We start from the raw sequence: 26,569 nt of genomic DNA, 5'->3' as shown, positions 1-26,569 counted from the left end.
AAGCTAAATGTAGTCCTGGACTATAAGCCTTAATCCCTGTCTGGGAAACAACCCTTTGAGTTTGGTGGAAGTGGTTTTGTGGCCCAAAGTGAAATGATTAAGTCTGATGTTCTTTACATCTAGTTTCTCATCCACTCCCAATAACAGTGCTGTACTAATACTTTTAACTTTTACTATAAACCTGTAAAACAACCTGTAAACAAAGCTACAAGAACTCGCTGTTTCTATCAAACATTACAAACTGTAAACAAAGCTGAAAATGTGACGCGTTTATATCAAAATGTTAGATTTAATAATGAATAAACTCTGAATCCGTTACAATCCACTGATTCATCGATTCAATGAATCGGTTCATCAGTACTGAATCATGTGTGATGCTAACAGTTAGCGGAGCAGCTAATAGTTTGTGTGTTTAAATAAAACTGGAGTTAAAGCTCCTCAAATCCTCACAGTGATGTTTTATTATAAACTCTAGTTTTATTATTAATTAGAATGTGGTTATAATTAAATATAAGGGTTATAATTAAATACATATTTTACTTACAGATGAGGCTCTACAGTACAAACACAGCAGCTTCTTGTTCTTCTTATGATGTTTAATGGCGGTTGGCAGAACAACTTAAGACGCACCAGCGCCACCAACTGGACTGGAGTTGAACAGCAGCTTAGCAGTAAAACATCTCCATTAGCCCTGTATCTCTCAGCTACAGTGTTGGGGGGAACGCGGTACAGTCACGTGATTACTTTTTATCTGTAACGAAGTCATGTAACGCGTTACAGTTACATATTTGTAATGACATTACAGTTACTGTGATGAGTTGTTCGCGAACGAACCGATTCTATTGAACGACTCTTTGAAATGAACTAAAGGAACCGAGTCGCTCCTCTAGTATAAGGATAAATAATTAAGGAATAAACTTGTTTAATGACGTTAAATCTGATTGGTTCATGGCGTGTATGTTTTAAAGCAGAAACAAACACAAGCACATCTCTGCACAAGAGAGGATTTTTCTGAAACTAAATAAATAAAGTAAATAAATGGAATTTGTTTGTAGATGTGATTCCAGTATACAGTATTTGTTTGGGTTTAGAATGTAACGTGAAAGTAAAGTAATGAGGAACGAGATTATATTTTCCAGGATGTAATGAGTAAAGTAATCCCATTACAATTTTAGTTAAGTAATAACCCAGCTAACACAGAACGTTCCCGTAACGTTAGATTTTGGTTCCCCTATGGTTATTTTTAGGGAACCATCCCATAACGTTTTGGGAACGTTCTATTTTCGTTAAAAAAATTAGCGCTGTTCCCGGAACGTTCCGGGAACTATGAAACCTAACGTTCTCTCATGTTTTTATGAAAACTAACAGAGAACGTTATCTAAAAGTTGCCTTAAGGTTTTCTTTCTCATGTAAGTAAGTAAGTAAGTAAATTTTATTTATAAAGCACTCTTAAAACAACTTACGTTGACCAAAGTGCTGTACATCGAATAAGCATACATAACACAACATTATATTAAAAAAGTAAAAACCAAATAAAAATACAGAGTAAGAGACAAAATAAAACAAATACAAATAGACTAAACAATTAAAATTAACACAGCTCCTCACTGTTCAAATGCCAGCTTATAAAGGTATGTTTTTAGGAGTGATTTAAAAACAGCGGCCGAAGGTGCTTGTCGAATATTAGGAGGTAGAGTGTTCCATAGCCTCGGAGCATAAACTGCAAATGCACGATCACCTTTTAGCTTCAAACGAGCCCTAGGAACAATCAACAAATTCTGAGTGGCTGATCTTAATGATCGCTGTGCGGTTGCGGGAGAAAGCATACCACTGAGATAAGCCGGGGCTTGACCATTAAGCGCTTTAAAAACAAATAAAAGCACTTTAAAATGAATCCTGTGCTGAACAGGCAGCCAATGTAGTGAGGCAAGGACGGGTGTAATATGGTTTCTTTTCTTGGTATTAGTCAGTAACCTTGCTGCTGCATTCTGGACTACCTGCAAGCGCCGCAACAGAGACTGACTAATCCCAATATACAGAGAATTACAGTAGTCAATTCTTGCAGAAATGAATGCATGAATAACTTTTTCCAGGTCAGAATAGCAGAGAAAAGGCTTAATCTTCACAATATTTCTGAGCTGGAAGAAGCTATTCCTTACCACAGAGTTGATTTGTTTATCAAATCGGAGGTCAGAGTCAAAGATAACACCAAGATTTCTCACAGATGTTTTGACACATGTAGACAAGTGACCAAGGTTATTGGAGACACTATTGATGTGATGAGGACCCCCAAAAACGATAACCTCTGACTTGCTTTCATTCAGCTGAAGAAAATTGTCAGCCATCCACCTCTTTATGTCCTCAAGACAACTGCTAAGAGATGTTAACGAGCCATTGTCATTCGGTCTAATGGGAAGATAAAGCTGTATGTCATCAGCATACAGGTGAAAGCTGACATTGTGCTTCCTAATTATTTGACCCAATGGCAGCATATAGAGAGAAAAAAGGAGGGGCCCTAGTATGGACCCTTGTGGAACACCACAAGAGACATCAGCAGAAGAAGAGAAATAGCTGCTAATATTCACTGAAAAGGTTCTATTCTTAAAATAAGATATGAACCAATTCAGGGCCTCTCCCTGTAACCCCACCCACTTTTCCAGGCGACCAACAAGTATGTCATGGTCAACAGTATCAAAAGCAGAACTAAGGTCCAATAAAATGAGGATGGCACAATTTCCCTCATCAACAGTAAGTAGCAAGTCATTTGTCACCTTCAGAAGAGCAGATTCAGTGCTGTGCATAGACTTAAAGCCAGATTGAAAAATCTCAAAAATACCATCTCTACTCAAAAATGGTAAAAGCTGAGAATATACAACCTTTTCCAGTAATTTAGCCAAGAATGGTAATTTAGAAATCGGCCTATAGTTACTAACCACTGTAGCATCAAGATTATGCTTTTTGAGCAGAGGTGTAACTACAGCATGTTTAAAGCATGCTGGAACAGTACCAGTGGCAAGGGAAGTATTAATGATATCCAGGACAAAAGGTCCTAATATATCAAATGTCTCCCTAACTATCTGTGGGGGCATCACATCAAGTGGGGAGGTTGTTGGCTTTGTTTTCAGCACCAAATCTGTTAATTCGGAGATTGAAACAGCCTCAAACTTTTCAAACATACCTGGGCACGGCGGTGGAAGTGGAGAATCTATACCCAAGTAAGTAATGCCAGACCTAATTGTTTCAGTTTTTTCCACAAAAAAGTTTAAAAACTCTTCACATACTCTAGGAGAAGGAACATTTCCAACTTCGGGTGATGATTTAAGTAAAGAATTTATTGTACTGAACAGTACTTTAGGTCTGTTGTAATTTTTGGCAATTATGCTTGAAAAGTATGCCTCTCTAGCAGACTTAACAGCTAGCTGATAGTCTTCAGGCAACCTTTAAAAATATCCAAACTTACTTGCAATCTGTCCTTTCTCCATTTCCGTTCCGCTCTTCTACAAGCCTGTCTAATTTCCTGTGTGGATGCATTTAACCAGGGCTGAACTTTTGGTTTTAAGCGTTTAAATTTCATAGGGGCAAGAGAATCCAGAACAGTTGAACAGTTATAATTAAAAAAAGTAACTAACTCATCCACATTAGCATGAGTCTGCCCATAGTTGGGCAATTTTAACATGTCAGAAGAGGCTCTGGAAAAATCGTTAGATGTAGACGAAGTGATCATCCTTGACCAGTGCCCTAAAACAGAAGCAGGGAAATGCGCAGTTAAAGTTGAGCTAAAGACTACTGGCATATGATCAGAGAAACTAGCCTCCTCAATATCTAGTTTGTCAATATCAAAACCAGATGAAAACACCAAATCAAGTGTGTGACCTTGCATATGGGTGGGCTTATGAATATGTTGAATAAAACCAAAAGAGTCCAGTAGCTGATTAAAATCATTCACCTGATATTTATCAGGGCAGCAGACATGAATATTAAAATCACCAAGAAGTAGAATGCTGTCAGACATAGGTACAATCATAGCAAGGAATTCAGCAAACTCAGTGATAAAGTCGCTGTTTGGTTTTGGAGGTCTGTATACTACTGCACAGAGTAATGGAAGAACAGAGTGAGATTTAAAAACCAGTGCTTCAAAACTTTTAAAAGTCCCAATATTCAGCATTTGGCATCTCAGACGCTGTTTAAAAACCACCGCAACTCCTCCGCCTCTACCCGTATTCCGAGGTAAACTGAAGAAACCGCAGTCTACTGGGCAAAGTTCCAAGAAGGGAGCGGAGTCGCTAGCCGATTCACCACCTGTAGCCCATGTCTCAGTTAAAAACAACAGGTCCAAACCATGAGAAGTGAAAAAGTCATTTAAAATAAACGTCTTATTGTGGACAGAGCGCGCATTTATCAGTGCCATATGAACTGACACAGAGTGAGACTGCAGTAACGGTGTGTGTTCCAGTGCTCTGAGATTGACAGTATTAACTCCTCTGTCTCTGGCTCGGAGTCTCTGCCGTGGCTGGAGGTGTGTAGCGGGCTGATCAGGAACCACAGGTACCAGCCAGGTGTAACGCGGTTCGAGACTACACGGAGATACTCCATTGGGAGTATACGGCGCATGCCTAGAAAACCCCACTTTACCATCCGAGCAGTTCCTTACTCTCACTGGGACAAGCTTTCTCCGGGAGCCCCTGTGAATATAACGAGGCCGGCGAAGGAGTCCAAGCTGTTTGATGACTAGAATACACGATGGAGTAGTGTAATTGTTGAACTTCATCAGCTGGTCAGCAGAATAGTTCAACATTGTGCCGATCGCAGGAAAACTCACCCACCGTTCACCACGTAACTGTAAATTGTAATCCAGACCGTTTCAGGATGTGAAGAAAACGTACCAGCGTCCGCGTCTTTTAAAATGATCCAACACACACACCACAGTCTTTTAGTATCCAACAGGCGCTGAGATTATCCGATGAAAAAGAAATAAAGCAACAGGAGCGGTAGCAATAACATGAGTGTGTAAAAAGATAAAAATGAAAAGAAAAATACGATAAAAATACAATAAAATATGATAAAATACGATAACGGTAGCGGCAGCCAGATGCGCCAGCGTCCACCATCACCATGACAACCAATGTAAAGTTGTGTGATTGTGTAGGGTTTGTGTGATTGTGTAGGGTTTGTGCGATTGTGTAGGGTTTGTGTGATTGTGCAGTGTGTGTGTAGTGTTTGATTGTGTAGGGTTTGTGTGATCGTGTAGTGTTTGATTGTGTAGTGTTTGATTGTGTAGGGTTTGTGTGATTGTGTAGGGTTTGTGTGATTGTGTAGTGTTTGATTGTGTAGGGTTTGTGTGATTGTGTATGGTTTGTGTGATTGTGTAGTGTTTGTGTAGAGTTTGTGTGATTGTGTTAGGTTTGTTTGATTGTGTAGTTTTTTTTTTATTGTGTAGTGTTTGATTGTGTAGTGTGTGATTGTGTAGGGTTTGTGTGATTGTGTAGTTTTTGTGTGATTGTGTAGTATTTGATTGTGTAGGGTTTGTGTGATTGTGTAGGGTTTGTGTGATTATGTAGTTTTTGATTGTGTAGTGTTTGATTGTGTAGGGTTTGTGTGATTGTGTAGGGTTTGTGTGGTTGTGTAGGGTTTGTTTGATAGTGTAGGGTTTGTGTGATTGTGTAGGGTTTGTGTGATTGTGTAGTGTTTGTTTGATTGTGTAGTGTTTGATTGTGCAGTGTGTGATTGTGTAGGGTTTGTGTGATTGTGTTGGGTTTGTTTGATGGTGAAGGTTTGTGTGATTGTGTAGGGTTTGTTTGATGTGTAGGATTTGTGTGATTGTGTAGCATTTGTTTGATTGTGTAGTGTTTGATTGTGTAGGGTTTGTGTGATTGTGTAGGGTTTGTGTGATTGTGTAGTTTTTGATTGTGTAGTGTTTGATTGTGTAGGGTTTGTGTGATTGTGTAGGGTTTGTGTGATTGTGCAGTGTTTGTGTAGTGTTTGATTGTGTAGGGTTTGTGTGATTGTGTAGGGTTTGTGCGATTGTGTAGGGTTTGTGTGATTGTGCAGTGTTTGTGTAGTGTTTGATTGTGTAGGGTTTGTGTGATCGTGTAGTGTTTGATTGTGTAGTGTTTGATTGTGTAGGGTTTGTGTGATTGTGTAGGGTTTGTGTGATTGTGTAGGGTTTGATTGTGTAGGGTTTGTGTGATTGTGTAGGGTTTGTTTGATTGTGTAGGGTTTGTGTGATTGTGTAGGGTTTTGTGTGATTGTGCAGTGTTTGTGTAGTGTTTGATTGTGTAGTGTTTGATTGTGTAGGGTTTGTGTGATTGTGTAGGGTTTGTTTGATTGTGTAGTGTTTGATTGTGTAGTGTGTGATTGTGTAGGGTTTGTGTGATTGTCTATGGTTTGTGTGATTGTGTAGTGTTTGTGTAGAGTTTGTGTGATTGTGTTAGGTTTGTTTGATTGTGTAGTGTTTGATTGTGTAGTTTGTGATTGTGTAGGGTTTGTGTGATTGTGTAGGGTTTGTGTGATTGTGTAGTGTTTGTGTAGGGTTTGTGTGATTGTGTAGTTTTTTTTTTGATTGTGTAGTGTTTGATTGTGTAGTGTGTGATTGTGTAGGGTTTGTGTGATTGTGTAGTGTTTGATTGTGTAGGGTTTGTGTGATTGTGTAGTTTTTGTGTGATTGTGTAGTTTTTGTGTGATTGTGTAGTATTTGATTGTGTAGGGTTTGTGTGATTGTGTAGGGTTTGTGTGATTGTGTAGATTTTGATCGTGTAGTGTTTGATTGTGTAGGGTTTGTGTGATTGTGTAGGGTTTGTGTGTTTGGATTGTGTGTTGCTATGTATAATTACACACACACACACACACACACACTGTACACACACACACTGTACTCTCTCTCTCTCTCTCTTCTATGTTAATTGGTTTATTTTGTATTTCCTCTCCAGATGTTTGTCGGTTCACACTGGATCCAAACACAGTAAATAAACTCCTCCATCTGTCTGAGGAGAACAAAGTGGCGACCTGCAGTATAACAGAACAGTCGTATCCTGATCATCCAGATAGATTTGATGTTTACTGGCAGGTTGTGTGTAGAGAGAGTGTGAGTGGACGCTGTTACTGGGAGGTTGAGCTGAGTGGGGATGAGTGGGTTGATATAGCAGTGTCATATAAAAGCATCAGCAGGAAGGGAGATGGTGATGAGTGTTGGTTTGGACGTAATGATCAGTCCTGGAGTTTGTTCTGTTCTCCATCCAGATTTTCATTCTGGCACAATAACAAAGAGACTGAAATTCCCATAATGCCGAGTTCCTCTAGAATAGGAGTGTATGTGGATTATGAAGCAGGAACTCTGTCCTTCTACAGCGTCTCTGATACAATGAAGCTCATCCACAGAGTTCAGACCACGTTCACTCAGCTCCTCTACCCGGGGTTTCTTCTTTATCCAGCATCAAAAGTGAAACTGTCAGATTGAACAAATTAAATGTAAAATTTACATGAAAGTGTAACATTAAACTGTTTGAGTGATTTTAGAATCTGTGAGGCAGTGATACATTTATTAAGATTTTCTTTTTCAATTTATTAACCACCATTTATTCAGTGCTGTGAAAAAGTATTTACCCCCTTTCCTCATTTCTTCTTTTCTTGAATATTTATCATCTAAATGGATTCAAATATTAAAACTAAATTAAATAAAAGACAAGCTGAATATTTAAAAACATAAAAGAGAAAATTTGTGTACATTACAAAATGGTAAATGTGATCATTTTCACCTTAAACTTCTTTCTTCTCAAGTCTATTATAACCCCAAATCAGAAAAAGTTGGGACAGTATGAAAAATGCAAATAAAATAATGCAAATACTATTAAAAAGAATAAAAAATACATTAATAATAATAAAGTCACAAATCTGTACCTATTGAACAAGATGTAATGTATCTCTAGCACCACTAGATGAGGATGATGATCTCCACATGATTATAAACTCCACTTTAAAAGTCAGTTAAACAGTAAAGATTTTAATTTGGCTTTTTTTCAGTTTAGCTACTAATAAATGCAGTACAAGGAGACATTTGATTTTCAAAAAGAGTTAAACAAAGTTATGACAGTTATTTTCCAGATTTGTGACAATATTATTATAATTATTATTATTGTTATTATTTGTATTTTATTGTTATAATGATTAATTGTTGCTGTTGGGTTTGTTGCTGTAGGTTTACATTGCTGTCTTCAGGATTTCCTCTTTAGTGATATTTAATGTTAATAGCTGTTCTGATCTAAAAGATGCTGCTGCCTTTGACCTTTAAAACTGAGAAGTGATTTGTGAGATAATTAAAATAAGTGAAATGTTTATTTTGTACTTTGGTTTTATATTATTTGTACAAACATTTGTTTTATGCAACTTTAAACCTGTAATAAAAGATGAACATTTTAAATGTGTCTTTATTTGCTTTAACTAAGCTAAAGTTTTTAACAGGAACAAAAATGACAGTTTGTGTAGCAGGGCTGAACACGTAAGTAAAATGTTTTTATGAAGCTATAAAACTACTTCCACTGACCAAAGTACACAGATCTCACACTCGTCAGAGACAACGTTTGAAGCCAAAAGTGGATGTTGCACGTACGGGGATCGAACCCGCGACCTTGGCGTTTTTAGCACCACGCTCTAACCAACTGATCTAACCGGCCTGTGTACAAAGAGCAGGGCATATACCCACATACCCGATTCTACACTGACAGCCCTTCAGTTATGGAGCTGCCACACAGAAACGATGGAGAGCTTTACTGTTGTTGAGCAGAACAGATCATTGTGTGAGATGACTGAGATTCATGTATTTTTCTTTTAAGAATAAATAAAAGCTGATGCTTTTAACCTCATACTTTCCTAATACTTTTATTCTACACGGTCTACATTTATTTTAGTCTTCTGCCATGTGCAGTGCAAGAATTCACTCAATTACACAGCAGTGATTGCAGCCATTGACAAAATTTATTGTAAGCATTTATAAAGATCATGACACGTTCATTAGGTGAAATGAAGCCAGAATTAAAGATGGCAGAAGAACAGGGTGGTATTCTTACTTTCAGTGATTAAATTACTCAGGTTAGAAAGTCCTGATACACAGCACATGCTCACCTGACTCTCTTTCAGTCATGCTACCTTTAATAGTTGGAACATGGCTGGATTACTGACCGGGTCAGTGGGTTCAGCGCCCAGGGGCCCTTGAGGTCAGGAGGCCCAAAACATTTTGCGATGCCTATCAACATTTATGATACAATATATTTTTATTTCTGAGGGCCCTTCATTTTAAGGATCCTCTGACTATTAGGGACTTTGACCCCAGGGCCTCTTTGGGGCCCTAGCCATGCTTTTGGGGCCCCTAGCCATGCTTTTGGAAACTCTTTGATTTGTTATGTCCCCTGTGCAGCACGTTCACTGAATTTAGTTGGTGTCAATGCTGTTGACAGTAGCCCAGAAGCTGGACGTTTTTTTGACTTTGTACAGGCAATGTACACATTTTGTGCATCATCTACACACAGGTGGGGAAAGGTTTTCCGTGATACTGATATCAAACTCACACTGAAATCACTGTCAGGTACTCGATGGAGCGCACGAGCTGAGTCAACTAAGGCTCTTTGGAAATATTATGCACAACTGAGAGAGGCATTGAATGATATGTCTACAGATATGGAGGAGAAATGTGTAACTCGAAGTGAAGCCTCTGCACTCTGTGACAAATTGGACACGTTGGAGATGGCCTTCATGGCATACTTCTGGGACACAATACTACAGAGGTTCCAAGCCACAAGCCTGCAGCTGCAGAAGCATGATATTGACATATGTACAGCTACACAACTTCTCTTGTCTTTACGAGACTTTGTGGCAGCACAGAGAGATAACTTTGAGGTGTTTGAAGGGGCAGCTTTAAATGTCACCACTGCTGTCTCCCAAGAGTACAGGCATGACCTCCAGCGTACAAAGAAGCACAAAATTATGTCTGATGATAGTGCAGAGCCAGGTGTAGCATTTAACGGAAAGGACAAGTTTCGGATCGCAACTTTCAATGTTGTCATTGACAAACTTGTGTCCTGTCTCAACCACCGTTTGAATGCATACACACACTTAACTGAGCTATTTGATGTTCTTTTCATGCCTGACAATATGTCCAACAGTGAGCTCACTTTAAAGGCTAACTCACTCGCTGCAGCATATCCTTCAGATCTGAACATGAGCCTGGCAGATGAATTGATACAATACAAATCATTCATAACAGAAAAAGAAAAATGTCCTAGTAAAATGCTCAAAACCATGATCAATTTGAATTTACAGTCAACCTTTCCAAATGTCTACATAGCACTTAGACTTTTTTTGACTGTGCCTATCACAAATTGTGAAGGGGTGCGTTCATTCTCCAAACTGGCTCGTATTAAGAATGAACTCAGGATTAGGATGCGCCAAAACCGCCTGAACTCAGTGTCACTTCTGGCCATTAAATCAGATTTGGTCAGACAGCTTAATTTTTTATTTTTTTTTATTTATTTATTTTTTAATTTTTTACCCCTTTTTTAGCGCATCCAATTGTTCAATTAGCACCGTGCTTCCTCTCTGTCTATGCCGAACCCTGCCCTGACGGAGGTGATTGAAGCTAACCCGTATTCCCTCCAAAACATTGACGAGTTTGGCGCCACCTAGCGTTGCATGCGGAGAGACACACCCTAAGGGCACCCCCTCCCATCTCTGTGCAAGCGCCTCCAATCAGCCGGCAGAGAACTCAATCGCATTCTGACGGAGAGAGACCCACATCCGGTTCTTTGTCCCACCCCCCACATGAGCAACCGGCCAATCGTTGCTCATATAGCCACTCAGCTTCGAACCGGTAAAGCAAGGCTGGATTCGATACGACGCTTCTCAGAATCCAGCCCTGGTTGCAGCGCGTTTCTTTTTACCGCTGCGCCACCTGAGCGGCAGACAGCTTAATTTTGATGAATTAGTGGATGACTTTGCAAGAAAGAAGAGTAGAAAGAAACTTATATAAAATAGATTCTTGTGTTAGGGTTAGTTATTGACAGGTTGTTTAATGTATTAATTTATTTATGTTTTTGGAGGGGGGGGGGGGGCGCGGGGTGGTTTCCCTGGGCAACTCTTTGCCCAGGGGCCCAGACTATCCTTAATCCGTCCTTGAGTGTATTACATAATTATTTATGTTTCCTACACAGTGCGCTAGATTGTATATCAGATAACGGATTAAATATGCGATCATACTAAAAAAAAGTCTGTGTCGCCTGCGTGCGTGTGCGTGTGTGTGTCGCTCTTGGCCGCTCGTTCTAGATTCCAGGAGATTTTGTCTGAATCAGGGAGCCGCTATGTATATGCGGGAGACTCCCGAAACTTCCAGGAGACTTGGGATATCTGTAGTGTAGTCCTCTCTAAAGCTACCTGAGAGATACATAGTGGTGGGCTGATCCATCCAAATATCGATAGTATTGATACCAACGTTGTTATTGGAATCGGATTGATACTAGCGTGATGGGATTGATACTTTAGATTCAGTTTTTTCAAGTTTTAAAACGTGCTCTTCAGTTTTAATGTTGTACTGTACTTCGTTTTAAGACAGATAAGAAGTGCAGTAAAAGGAATTAATTTAGTTTGATAATATTGTTTATGAACAAAAACCTTTCTATGAAAAAAGAATTGACGTTCTTTAATATTTTTCTGTACTTTATTTTACAGAAAGCCAGAGTGTTTCTTATTATATAATTGTTTTTCAACAAAAACCCCAGACTTCATTAAAGTTTATTACATTAATAAAATTACTGTTTATTCACCTACAAACTGTAGTGGGTTTTCACTGCTCATGATGAACTAATAAACACAAAATCATTTATTAGTCAAAGCAAATTGATGATACATTCACCTCATAAATCATGATACACTTCTCTTCCCTACATCGGATCGAAACCAAATTTTGCAGTATCGCACACCACTAATACAGATGTGTTAATGGAGATGTTTTACTGCTAAGCTGCTGTTCAACTCCAGTCCAGTTGGTGACGCTGGTGCGTCTTAAGTTGTTCTGCCAACCGCCATTAAACATCATAAGAAGAACAAGAAGCTGCTGTGTTTGTACTGTAGAGCCTCATCTGTAAGTAAAATATGTATTTAATTATAACCCTTATATTTAATTATAACCACATTCTAATTAATAATAAAACTAGAGTTCATAATAAAACATCACTGTGAGGATTTGAGGAGCTTTAACTCCAGTTTTATTTAAACACACAAACTATTAGCTGCTCCGCTAACTGTTAGCACAAGACATGATTCATATTACTAAACCGATTCATTTGAACCGATCCAGCAAAATGAATCAATTGAGCGGAACTGATTGAGTTTCAGTGATATTTTTAAACTTTGTTTACAGTTGAACTTTGTTTACAGGTGAACTTTGTTTACAGTTGAACTTTGTTTACAGGTGAACTTTGTTTACAGTTGAACTTTGTTTACAGGTGAACTTTGTTTATACGTAGTTGAACTGTTTACAGTTAAACTTTGTTTACAGTTGAACTTTGTTTATAGTTGAACTTTGTTTACAGGGGGGTATTCCAGAAAGCGGGTTAAGTGATTAAACCGGGTAAGTTAACTCAGAATTAACGGAAACTCGGGGTTTTCCGTTCCAGAAACCGAGATTAAAGAGAGCCTGTGTCAGTTACTATAGCAACTTACGCTCTGAAGCTAACCTGCTCGCTGGCAGGTTAACTTAAACCTAACCCGGGGTTACACACACTTTCCTCATGTAAACCCGGCGTGTCCTTTACTCCAGGATCCAGTGGATACAGACGCGCTAATTAATCAAAGAGATCTTAGTTGGGATCGAGTCATTAAACTCATTATAAATCATTAATCATTTCCGGATGGATTTATTCGCAAACCTTTCCGTTTTTATCAGTCAGTCAATTCGGGGAGAGTGGGGACGGTTGCCACAAGGGGCAGCTGCAACATTATTAATCACAATAATCACAATATTAATAAAAAGGCTTGTTACAACATTAATTATAACATTATGGATGTAATGTTATGGATAAATATAGATTATCTTTAACACACACACAGTTAAGTAAGCTAAAATAATTTGTGGCTCAAACTGATTGTAGTAATTAACCCCAAACATGATTGTTACTTAAAACATTGCGCATATATATATATATATATAAAGACATATTACTGGTAGCTGTATTTTTACAGCCACATTAATGAGTGAAAATCCTATCTGTACAAAACAAAAAAAAATCTTTGCAAAATGATGTTAAAGAATGATTTTACTACATATCAATGAATGTTGCAACTGCCCTGTTATGGGTCTATTAAAGTATTATTTTTTACACATATTACCATGTGTATATATGTTACAGCTGTGTGTGGGTGGGTAGCTGACAGATGTGGATTTTATTTTATTAAAATGTTGTCTTTTATTATGTGAACAGCAGACAGAATATCCCTCCACATACAGGTAGTGACCATTATCTTAAAAAATGAAGAAATGTCAAATAAAACAATGTAACATTTAATACATGTTCTGCAACCTACTGTTCTCCATCTTATGGAGATGCTTTCATTAAGATCTTATGTGATGCTCCCCACATTACAACTATTAAAGCCAAATGGTCAGGCTCTGTGTATGATCACTGAAAATAAAACAGTGCAACAAGTTCATTTCCTTGTCCTTATCGTTTAGTGAGAACATTTATATTTATACACCCATCTTAAATTCAAGCAACTGAATTTCTAGCCTTGTCTGTTTTATATGCTCCACCTGAGGATCACACTTTGCAGTTTGTTTCTCCAGATGGACCTTGTATAGTCCATCTTATTTACACCAAACTTGAAAGAAAGAGACAGAAAATAGCATGTTATGATCAAACATAGCTTTTTGTGTTCTAAATATTTTAGATATTTGGTAAGACATTTTTACTGTTCTAAGCTGAGCTTTGGAGGTGGATGGTCCCTCATTTGATTTGGAACTGCCCATCACATTCTGTTAGAGGACAGTCACACACATTATCATGGTAGATCAAACGAAATGCCATGCTCTATGTTCAACATACTGTTCCTCTGTAGGCCTCCCAGTGTCATCCCACTCTGAGGCAGAGGAGATGGTTTCTCTATCAACCTTCAACAGTGTTTTTTTTTTTGTATTAAAGAACATTATTTATATTTATTAGGATCTATAGGGACATTTAGGTCACTAACAATTGCAGGAGGCTTAAAACCACTCCACCAATCACTGGAGAGATGGCAATAAAAAGTGTTCAGACTGTACCAATGCAGTTCTTAATATTCCACAGTATATGCAATACAAACTAATGATTTACATGTAATGAACATGCCTTAAACATACAGTTTTTGTATTTCATTTTTATCTGCTGCTTTGTGCATCTGATTACACTTGGATTCCACCTAGATTGAGTAAATGAAAGAAAAAAAATCGAGACAAATATTACAACTGACATATTAAACAATTTTACCCTATCCTTCTGCTAAGTGTTTAATTATGGTTACGTTTTTTTTTATTAATTTAAACTCACGCATTAAATCTGTAAGCTTTTTTTGCCATTTGCGACGTCTTTTTTTTACAGACGCTGCTGTATTACTTTCACGTCTAAAACATGTTCATGATCGACACACGCAAACATTAAAATAAACAGTTCTATTGGTGTAAAATATGACGGACTACTTTTTCTTTCATTCACATCCATGGTGAATCCATTTATCTCCACTCCATTTAGAATGCCTGTTTATAGGTAACCATGAACGCGCTTCTGCTGGGTTCAACCTACTCAGAGTTGAGTAATCTAACCCTGAACCGCTTTTGTGGAACCGAAAACTCCGGTTATGACACGGTGAGATAAGTCAACTCGGAGTTCAGGTTTAAGTTTGAGGTTTGTTAAACCCGCTTTCTGGAATACCCCCCTGGTGAACTTTGTTTACAGGTGAACTTTGTTTATAGTTTAACTTTGTTTATAGTTGAACTTTGTTTACAGGTGAACTTTGTTTACAGGTGAACTTTGTTTATAGTTGAACTTTGTTTACAGGTGAACTTTGTTTATAGTTGAACTTTGTTTACAGTTGAACTTTGTTTACAGGTGAACTTTGTTTATAGTTGAACTTTGTTTATAGTTGAACTTTGTTTACAGGTGAACTTTGTTTACAGGTGAACTTTGTTTATAGTTGAACTTTGTTTACAGTTAAACTTTGTTTATAGTTGAACTTTGTTTACAGTTGAACTTTGTTTACAGGTGAACTTTGTTTACAGGTGAACTTTGTTTATAGTTGAACTTTGTTTATAGTTGAACTTTGTTTACAGGTGAACTTTGTTTATAGTTGAACTTTGTTTACAGGTGAACTTTGTTTACAGGGGGGTATTCCAGAAAGCGGGTTAAGTGATTAAACCCGGTAAGTTAACTCAGAATTAAGGAAAACTCGGGGTTTTCCGTTCCGGAAACCGAGATTAAAGAGAGCCTGTGTCAGTTACTATAGCAACTTACGCTCTGAAGCTAACCTGCTCGCTGGCAGGTTAACTTAAACCTAACCCGCGGTTACTCACACTTTCCTCATGTAAACCCGGCATGTTCTTTACTCCAGGATCCAGTGGATCCCGACACGCTAATTATTCGAAGAGATCTTAATCAGTAACGAGTCATTAAACTCAGATTAGTCATTTCCGGATGGATTTATTCGCAAACCTTTCCGTTTTTATCAGTCAGTCAATTCGGGGAGAGTGGGGACGGTTGCCACAAGGAGCAGCTGCAACATTATTAATCACAATAATCACAATATTAATAAAAAGGCTTGTTACAACATTAATTATAACATTATGGATGGAATGTTATGGATTAATATACGTAGAATACCTTTAACACACACAGTTTAGTAAGCTAAAATCATTTGTGGTTTAAATTGATTGTAGTAATTAACCTCAAACATGGTTGTCACTTACATTATATATATAATTACTTATATACTGTATATAATTTTACTGCTAGCTATAATGATTGAAAACCCTATCTGTACAAAAAAAGTCTTTGCAAAATTATGTTAAAGAATGATTTTACTACATATCAATGAATGTTGCAACTGCCCTGTTATGGGTCTATTCAAGTATTATTTTTTACACATATTATCATATGCAAGATATGTTACAGCCGTGTGTGGGTGGGTAGCTGACATATGTGGATTTTATTTTATTACAATGTTGTCTTTTATTATTTGAACAGCAGACAGAATATCCCTCCACATACATGCAGCGACCATTATCTTTAAAAATGAACAAATGTCAAATAAAACAGTGTAACATTTAATACATGTTCTGCAACCTACTGTTTTCCATCTTATGGAGATGCTTTCAGTAAGATCTTATGTGATGCTACCCACATTACAAATATTGAAGCCAAATGGTCAGGCTCTGTGCATGATCACTGAAAATAAAACAATGCAACAAGTTAATTTCCTTGTCCTTATTCTTTAGTGAGAACATTTATATTTATACACCCTTAGCACTGACACCCATCTTAAATTCAAGCAACTGAATTTCTAGCCTTGTCTGTTTTATATGCTCCACCTGAGGATCACACTTTGCAGTTTGTTTCTCCAGATGGACCTTATATAGTCCATCTTATTTACACCCAACTTGAAAGAAAGAGACAAAAATAGCATGTTATGATCAAACATAGCTTAATGTGTTCTAAATATTTCAGATATTTGGTAAGACATTTTTACTGTTCTAAGCTGGGCTTTGGAGGTGGATGGTCCCTCATTTGATTCGGAACTGCTCATCACATTCTGTTAGAGGACAGTCACACACACACATTATCATGGTAGATCAAATGAAATGCCATGCTCTATGTTCAACATATCCTGTACCTCTGTAGGCCTCCCAGTATCATCCCACTCTGAGGCAGCGGAGATGGTTTCTTTATCGTCCTTCAACAGTGTTTTTTTTTTTGCATTAAAGAACATTATTTATATTTATTAGGATCTATAGGGACATTTAGGTCACTAACAATTGCAGAAGGCTCAAAACCACACCACCAATCACTGGAGAGATGGCAATAAAAAGTAAATAAAATAAAAAGACTGTACCAATGCAGTTCTTAATATTCCACAGTTTATGCACTACAGACTAATGATTTACATGTAATGAACATGCCTTGAACATAGACAGTTTTTGTGTTTCATTTTTATCTGCTGCCATGTGCATCTGATTCCACTTGGATTACACCTAGATTGAGTAAATGAAAGAAAAAACGTGTAAAATTTAGACAAATATTACAACTGACATATTAAACAATTTTGCCCTATCCTTCTGCTAAATGTTGAATAATGGTTAAGTTTTTTTATTAATTTAAACTCACGCATTAACTCTGTAAGCATTCTTTACCATTTGCGACGTCTTTTTTACGGACGATGCTGTATTACTATTACGTCTAAAACATTTTTATGATCTGCACATGCAAACATTAAAATGAACAGTTCTATTGGTGTAAAATATGACGGACTACTTTTTGTTTCATTCACATCCACTTTGAATCCATTTATCGCCACTCCATTGAGAATGCCTGTTTATAGGTAACCGTGAACGCGCTTCTGCCGGGTTTAATATACTCAGAGTTGAGTAATCTAACCCTGAACCGCTTTTCTGGAACTGAAAACTCCGGCTATGACACGGCGAGATAAGTCAACTCGGAGTTCAGGTTTAAGTTTGAAGTTTGTTAAACCCGCTTTCTGGAATACCCCCCAGGTGAACTTTGTTTATAGTTGAACTTTGTTTACATTTGAGCTTTGTTTACAGGTGAACTTTGTTTATAGTTGAACTTTGTTTACAGGTGAACTTTGTTTACAGGTGAACTTTGTTTACAGGTGAACTTTGTTTACAGGTGAACTTTGTTTACAGTTGAACTTTGTTTACAGATGAACTTTGTTTACAGGTGAACTTTGTTTATAGTTGAACTTTGTTTACAGGTGAACTTTGTTTACAGTTGAACTTTGTTTACAGTTGAACTTTGTTTACAGTTGAACTTTGTTTACAGGTGAACTTTGTTTACAGGTGGTCTATCTGTCCATCTGTGATAATGTAAGGATAGCTTACATATCAACAAGTCTAGTGTTAGGAACAATAAAAGGGACTAAACCAGTTGATGGTTGTAAATAGTATAAAGAAATAAATACTTACCTGTCGTGGTGGGGATGGTCCGGGGATCGGTGATGGTACGTGACAGTGCTCGGTAGAAGGTGCCTGGAGAGAAAGAGCATAAAATAAATTAAGCTAGCTGAATGGTGTGTTATGAGTGTTATGGCCATATGTATGTGTTGTATGTTTTGTATGTGTTTAAAATGTTCCTGCTAATTCCTCCAGCGGTAGGATTGGCTGCTAGGTCCTAGAGGGGAGGGGCCTTTTTGTTAATAGAGGAGGAAGTGAGGGGGGATGAGGAGAAGATGGTGGAAGGCCTCATGTTAGTAACTGCCTGTAGTTACTATTTCAACCAGCTGTGGTTTTGTTTAAACTAAAAATGCGTTTGTAAATATCCACTATGTGTGTGCGAATAAAGTGAAGGTGTTGGAACTGGGACTCAGGTCTTCCTCTCTTGGCTCTACCACAATCCTTGTTACACCATCTGTCTGTACGTCTGTCTATTAGATCTTTAATAATGCAGTCAGCAGAAGAGGAAGACGTCACCCCTGTGGATCTACAACATGAAGAATTCCAGAAGAAACTAATAAAAAAGGAGGAAGATGATGATGATGATTTCTTCTGTAAGTAAATGTGGAGCATGACAGTGTGGTACAGTACAGTGTGGTACAGTACAGTATGGTACAGTACAGTGTGGTACAGTATGGTACAGTACAATATGGTACAGTACAGTATGATACAGTAAAGTATGGTACAGTACAGTATGGTACAGTACAGTGTGGTACAGTACAGTGTGGTACAGTATGGTACAGTACAGTATGGTACAGTACAGTATGGTACAGTACAGTATGATACAGTAAAGTATGGTACAGTACAGTGTGGTACAGTACAGTGTGGTACAGTACAGTATGGTGTAGTACAGTATGGTACAGTACAGTATGGGTGTGGTACAGTACAGTGTGGTACAGTACAGTGTGGTACAGTACAGTATGGTGTAGTACAGTATGGGTGTGGTACAGTACAGTATGGTACAGTACAGTGTGGTACAGTACAGTATGATACAGTACAGTGTGGTACAGTACGGTGTGGTACAGTACAGTATGGTACAGTACAGTGTGGTACAGTACAGTATGGTACAGTACAGTATGGGTGTGGTACAGTACAGTATGGTACAGTACAGTATGGGTGTGGTACAGTACAGTATGGTACAGTACAGTATGGTACAGTACAGTGTGGTACAGTACAGTATGGTACAGTACAGTATGGTACAGTACAGTATGGGTGTGGTACAGTACAGTATGGTACAGTACAGTATGGTACAGTACAGTGTGGTACAGTAGAGTGTGGTACAGTACAGTGTGGTACAGTACAGTATGGGTGTGGTACAGTACAGTATGGTACAGTACAGTATGGTACAGTAGAGTGTGGTACAGCACAGTGTGGTACAGTATGGTACAGTATTGTACAGTACAGTGTGGTACAGTATGGTACAGTACAGTGTGGTACAGTACAGTGTGGTACAGTACAGTGTGGTACAGTACAGTATGGTACAGTATGGTACAGTACAGTGTGGTACAGTACAGTGTGGTACAGTACAGTATGGTACAGTACAGTATGGTACAGTACAGTGTGGTACAGTACAGTATGGTACAGTACAGTATGGTACAGTACAGTTTGGTACAGTACAGTGTGGTACAGTACAGTATGGTACAGTACAGTGTGGTTAGTATTGGAGTCACTAATCAGTAGAAATAATAAGAGAAAGTGGATAGTGGGATTAGAACCTGTACTGTACTGTACTGTCCTGTGCTGCTACACTCCAGTCTGGATTTAAGTTTTAATCTAACTAGGATTTATTTATGATCAGAAAACCAAACCCACAACCTTCAGTTTCCTCCAGTTGTTGAGATTCTTCTTCTCATATTGATGAATTTCAGGTGAAGTCACTTTAATCCCTGCAGAACTTGTGGCTTCTGTGGAACTGCTCTTCTCAGAGGACCAACAGTGTGGAGGTTTCCAGATGAAGCCTGTGAAGAAAGAAGAACCTGAAGATAAAGATGAACTCAGTAAGACTTGAGCAAAATCATTTCTCCTAATTTGGTCGTGTCTGAATTTCTTGTAATATTTTAGTATATTTAGTGCATAAGTGAGCAGGTGAGTGAAATGAGGAGACAGAAGATAAAGAAGATTAAACAGATCATGCTGATTGTACCGTGTTTACACTAGTATATAATTACAGAGTAATGCCAGGTGAATACAAGTGGCTGAATGATTGTGTAATGAATGAGAAGAAATAAAGTCGAGTATATAAGCTGATATATTCAATATATACGTGATTGTTTGTGCTGATGGTCCTGGAGAGATGAGTCTGCACCTTCCATCCAGATCTTAACTGTCCTCATTGTGGGTCTCAGACTTCTGATGACTGAGGAGCAGGAACCAAGACTGGTGATCAGACTGACCCAGGTGGGGGGGAGGGGTGTAGCTTTGTAGGCATCAGCTACATTTGTGTAAACCTGGTCCAAAATGTTTAGTCCCCTTCTGATTAAACTTTGGAAGTCCAGCTCTTAAACTGCAGTGATTAAAGTCTCTAGAAACAATAAAGACTCCATCTGGGTTCACAAAGGTCTTTTATAGCTGCGTTAGCATTAGCATCTGGAGGGATATAAACTGCAGCAGTAACAATGCAGGAAAACTCTGGTGGTTATAACACCTGGTTATAAAGGGTCTACACATTATAACCAGGTATTCCAGGTCAGCAGAGCAGTAGGTATTAACTATGGCAGAGTCCATGCACCATGTTTTGTTTACATAAAGGCAAACACGACCACAGAAGCTCTTTATCAGCTTCATCAGCTCTTCATCAGTGTCCAATTGCATCGTGCTTCCTCTCTGTCTATGCCGAACCCTGCCATGACTGAGGAGATCGAAGCTAACCCACATCCCCTCCGACATATGAGCAGCAAGTCCGATGCAATTTTCCCACCCACACACACTGAGTGTTGTGCCACCTAGTGTTGCGTGTGGAAAGACACACCCTAAAAGCACTCTTTCCTCATCTCTGTGCGGCTCTGTGCACCTCTAATCAGCCAGCAGAGGTCGTAATCGCATTCTGACAGAGAGAGACCCGCCCCCCAACTGAACAACCGGCCAATCGTTGCTCTTACAGAGACTCAGCCTCGAGCCGGCAAGGCAGAGCTGGATTCGATATGATGTACTTGAAATCCAGCTCTGGTTGCAGCGTGTGTTTTTATCGCTGCGCCACCTGAGCGGCTAGCATTTTTTAACAAGACGATGCAAAACCACCTGCTGCACACATTACAAAGGTGTGGCTGTGGAAGAAGAGGGTACGAGTACTGGACTGGCCTGCCTGCAGTTCTGATCTGTCCCTTATAGAGAACGGTCCCAACTTTTTTTGGAAAGTGTTGCAGGCCTGAAATGCAGGAATGGATGTTTATTAATAAATGAAATGAAGTTGAGCAGATAAAAGATAAAACATCTCAGCTCCATCCTGTCTGAAATCCAATAAAAGTCAAAGTCTGTGTTTACATTATTATTTACATTTTCCATACTGTCTCAACTTTTTCTGATTTAGGGTTGTATTGTTATTGTTATTATTAAATCTGCTGAAACCCTGTTTGAACAAAGGTTTATAGGTCGTGTTTTTGACAGATAGTATAGAAGTACGTGTCTGTTAGTTCTAACTTAAGTGCTTAATAAAGAAGTCGGTCGTTACTACCAACAATAACAAACGTATTTTTCTTCTTTCACAAAACAAAGAAATTTCAGGTGAAGGAACCTCGATCCCTGTGGAACACCTCACCTCTGAGGAACACCTCACCCCAGAGGACCAACAGTGTGGAGGTTTCCAGATGAAGCCTGTGAAGAAGGAAGAACCTGAAGATGAAGATGAACTCAGTAAGATATTTTTTATCTTGAGTAAAATAAGATTTGGATTGAATAGAATCAGAGGAACCTGGGATGAAGCATCACACAGTGAAAGCTTGTATTGTGCTCATGCAGATCAGTGTGAGCAGGAAATGATGAATGCAGGATGAATCACGTTACAGGACTTTAGCATCAGATCTCAGTTTAACAATTACTAACAGTATTTATTATTTATAATGTTATAAATGTATTTGATTATTTATAATGTTATAAATGTATTTGATTATTTATAATGTTATAAATGTATTTGATTATTTATTATGTTATAAATGTATTTGACTATTTATAATGTTATAAATGTATTTATTATTTATAATGTTATAAATGTATTTGATTATTTATAATTGATTATAATGTTATAAATGTATTTGATTATTTATGTTATAAATGTATATTATTATTTATAATGTTATAAATGTTTTTGATTATTTATAATGTTATAAATGTATTTGATTATTTATAATGTTATAAATGTTTTTGATTATTTATAATGTTATAAATTTATTTGATTATTTATAATGTTATAAATGTATTTGATTATTTATAATGGTATAAATGTATTTGATTATTTATAATGTTATAAATGTATTTGATTATTTATAATGTTATAAATGTATTTGATTATTTATAATGTTATAAATGTATTTGATTATTTATAATGTTATAAATGTTTTTCATTATGTATAATGTTATAAATGTATATTATTATTTATAATGTTATAAATGTATTTGATTATTTATAATGTTATAAATGTATTTGATTATTTATAATGTTATAAATGTATTTGATTATTTATAATGTTATAAATGTATTTGATTATTTATAATGTTATAAATGTATTTGATTATTTATAATGTTATAAATGTATTTGATTATTTATAATGTTATAAATGTATTTGATTATTTATAATGTTATAAATGTATTTGATTATTTATAATGTTATAAATGTATTTGATTATTTATAATGTTATAAATGTATTTGATTATTTATAATGTTATAAATGTATTTGATTATTTATAATGTTATAAATGTATTTGATTATTTATAATGTTATAAATGTATTTGATTATTTATAATAATATAAATATATTTGATTATTTATAATGTTATAAATGTATTTGATTATTTATAATGTTATAAATGTATTTGATTATTTATAATGTTATAAATGTATTTGATTATTTATAATGTTATAAATGTATTTGATTATTTATAATGTTATAAATGTATTTGATTATTTATAATGTTATAAATGTATTTGATTATTTATAATGTTATAAATGTATTTGATTATTTATAATGTTATAAATGTATTTGATTATTTATAATAATATAAATATATTTGATTATTTATAATGTTATAAATGTATTTGATTATTTATAATGTTATAAATGTATTTGATTATTTATAATGTTATAAATGTATTTGATTATTTATAATGTTATAAATGTATTTGATTATTTATAATGTTATAAATGTATTTGATTATTTATAATGTTATAAATGTATTTGATTATTTTCTGCTTCAGAACTGAACAAGGATTTCTGCTGCTCCTCGTGTCCACGTTCCTCTACAACCCAAAATCAGCTCCACAATCACATCAAGAGCTGCAACCATGATAAATATGAGACTCTGGTGAAGATTAAGACTGAACATGAGGATCTGACGCCCACCAGAAGCTCCAGTAATCAGCAAACTTCCTCTGGTACTGTCAGCATTAACACCTCTCTCAGTCCCACACAGGAAGAAGGAAACGTCTGCTCACAGTGTGGGAAGAGCTTCAGGTGCCTGCGTGCTCTTAAAATACACCAGCGCATTCACACTGAAGAGAAACCGTATCAGTGCTCACAGTGTGGGAAGAGTTTTATTACACAGAGTAAACTCAAAATCCACCAGCGCATTCACACTGGAAAGAAACCGTATCAGTGTTCACAGTGTGGGAAGAGTTTTAATCAACAGGGTAATCTCAGAATACACCAGCGCATTCACACTGGAGAAAAACCTTATCAGTGCTCACAGTGTGGAAAGAGTTTTAATACAAAGAGTGAGCTTAAAATACACCAGCGCGTTCACACTGGAGAGAAACCGTATCAGTGCTCACAGTGTGGAAAGGGTTTTAATCAACAGGGTAATCTCAGAATACACCAGCGCATTCACACTGGAGAGAAACCTTATCAGTGCTCACAGTGTGGAAAGAGTTTTAATACAAAGAGTGTGCTTAAAATACACCAGCGCGTTCACACTGGAGAGAAACCGTATCAGTGCTCACAGTGTGGAAAGAGTTTTAATACACAGAGTGATCTGAAAAGACACCAGCACATTCACACTGGAGAGAAACCATATCAGTGCTCACAGTGTGGAAAGGGTTTTAATACACAGAGTGATCTGAAAAGACACCAGCACATTCACACTGGAGAGAAACCATATCAGTGCTCACAGTGTGGAAAGGGTTTTAATACAAAGAGTGCTCTCAAAACACACAAGCGCATTCACAGTGGAGAGAAACCGTATCAGTGCTCACAGTGTGGAAAGGGTTTTAATCAACAGAATAATCTCAAAAAACACCAGCGCATTCACACTGGAGAGAAACCATATCAGTGCTCACAGTGTGAAAAGAGTTTTAATACAAAGAGTGAGCTCAAAATACACCAGTGCATTCACAGTGGAGAGAAACCATATCAGTGCTCACAGTGTGAAAAGAGTTTTAATACAAAGAGTGAGCTTAAAATACACCAGCGCATTCACACTGGAGAAAAACCATATCAGTGCTCACAGTGTGGAAAGAGTTTTAATGTACAGAGTCATCTAAAAAGACACCAGCGCATTCACAGTGGAGAGAAACCATATCAGTGCTCACAGTGTGGAAAGAGTTTTAATGGACAGAGTGATCTGAAAAGACACCAGCGCATTCACACTGAAGAGAAACCATATCAGTGCTCACAGTGTGGAAAGAGTTTTAATACAAAGAGTGAGTTTAAAATACACCAGCGCATTCACAGTGGAGATAAACCATATCAGTGCTCACAGTGTGGAAAGAGTTTTATTACACAGAGTAAACTCAAAATACACCAGCACATTCACACTGGAGATAAACCATATCAGTGTTCACAGTGTGGAAAGAGTTTTAATCAACAGAGTTATCTCAAAAAACACAAGCGCATTCACACTGGAGAGAAACCATATCAGTGCTCACAGTGTGGAAAGAGTTTTAATACAAAGAGTGAGCTTAAAATACACCAGCACATTCACACTGGAGAGAAACCATATCAGTGCTCACAGTGTGGAAAGAGTTTTAATAAACAAGGTAATCTCAAACAACACCAGCGCATTCACATTGGAGAGAAACCGTATCAGTGCTCACAGTGTGGAAAGAGTTTTAATAGACAGAGTGCTCTCAAAAAACACCAGCGCATTCACACTGGAGAGAAACCGTATCAGTGCTCACAGTGTGAGAAAAGCTTCAAGTGCCTGAGTGCTGTCAAGATACACCAGTGCATTCACACTGGAGAGAAACCGCATCAGTGCTCACAGTGTTGAAAGAGTTTTATTACACAGAGTAAACTCAAGATACACCAGCACATTCACACTGGAGAGAAACCATATCAGTGCTCACAGTGTGGAAAGAGTTTTAATCAACAGAGTTATCTCAAAAAACACAAGCGCATTCACACTGGAGAGAAACCATATCAGTGCTTACAGTGTGGAAAGAGTTTTAATACAAGGAGTAAGCTTAAAATACACCAGCACATTCACACTGGAGAGAAACCATATCAGTGCTCACAGTGTGGAAAGAGTTTTAATATACAAAGTAATCTCAAAAAACACCAGCGCATTCACACTGGAGAGAAACCGTATCAGTGCTCACAGTGTGAGAGAAGCTTCAAGTGCCTGAGTGCTCTCAAGATACACCAGCGCATTCACACTGGAGAGAAACTGCATCAGTGGTCACAGTCTGGAAAGAGTTTTAATGGACAGAGTAATCTCAAAATAAACCAGCGCATTAACACTGGAGTGAAAGCGCATCAGTGCTCACAGTGTGTAAAGAGTTTTAATATGAAGAGTGAGCTCAAAAAACACCAGCGCATTCACACTGGAGAAAACCATTATCTGCTTCCGGAATCAGATACTAACAGAGTCTGTACTAGATTGGAGGAAGTACGCAGTGCTTTCAGTACAGAAGTACCAACACCCCTACGTACTACGTCCGCCATCTTACCAACGTCAAGTAATGATGTGATGAGGTAATATCGCCATGGTTACAGACCCCCATAGTTACAGACAAGCCCCACTTGCCAAATTTTTGGATATTTATCGTCTTTTTGTGCTAATCATAACGTTATTTAGGGTTGTACACAATAATAACATTTTTATTTTGTTTATCTAAACCGAGGACTCTCCGTTTTCCCCAATTTCTTGTTTTTTCTTCCGCTTCGCAGCTACAGTTGCATTATGA

The 26,569-nt window shown here is 37.4% G+C and overlaps 1 protein-coding gene, 1 non-coding gene and 1 pseudogene across 2 annotated transcripts in view; 2 read left to right on the top strand and 1 right to left on the bottom strand.

Annotated features, from left to right (window-relative positions):
* LOC134326752 (zinc finger protein 271-like) overlaps nucleotides 1-26,516 on the top strand; it is a gene marked incomplete at its 5' end in the record, with an annotated part of 35,780 nt that extends 9,264 nt beyond the window's left edge. Inside the window, 2 exons of the mRNA XM_063008916.1 lie at nucleotides 24,013-24,939; nucleotides 25,696-26,516. Coding sequence (XP_062864986.1) covers nucleotides 24,013-24,939; nucleotides 25,696-26,361 — 1,593 coding nt within the window. The remainder of the gene's footprint in view (nucleotides 1-24,012; nucleotides 24,940-25,695) is intronic.
* The window catches only part of LOC134326480 (E3 ubiquitin/ISG15 ligase TRIM25-like), a 514,462-nt pseudogene that overhangs the window by 265,828 nt on the left and 222,065 nt on the right, over nucleotides 1-26,569 (top strand).
* trnaf-aaa (transfer RNA phenylalanine (anticodon AAA)) lies at nucleotides 8,591-8,662 on the bottom strand. Its single transcript has one exon. It is a non-coding gene; the product is annotated as a tRNA-Phe (tRNA).

This window comes from Trichomycterus rosablanca, chromosome 14, assembly GCF_030014385.1.
Source record: "Trichomycterus rosablanca isolate fTriRos1 chromosome 14, fTriRos1.hap1, whole genome shotgun sequence".
In the NCBI taxonomy this organism is placed as follows: domain Eukaryota; kingdom Metazoa; phylum Chordata; class Actinopteri; order Siluriformes; family Trichomycteridae; genus Trichomycterus; species Trichomycterus rosablanca.
This window is presented reverse-complemented; position numbering and strand designations above follow the sequence as displayed.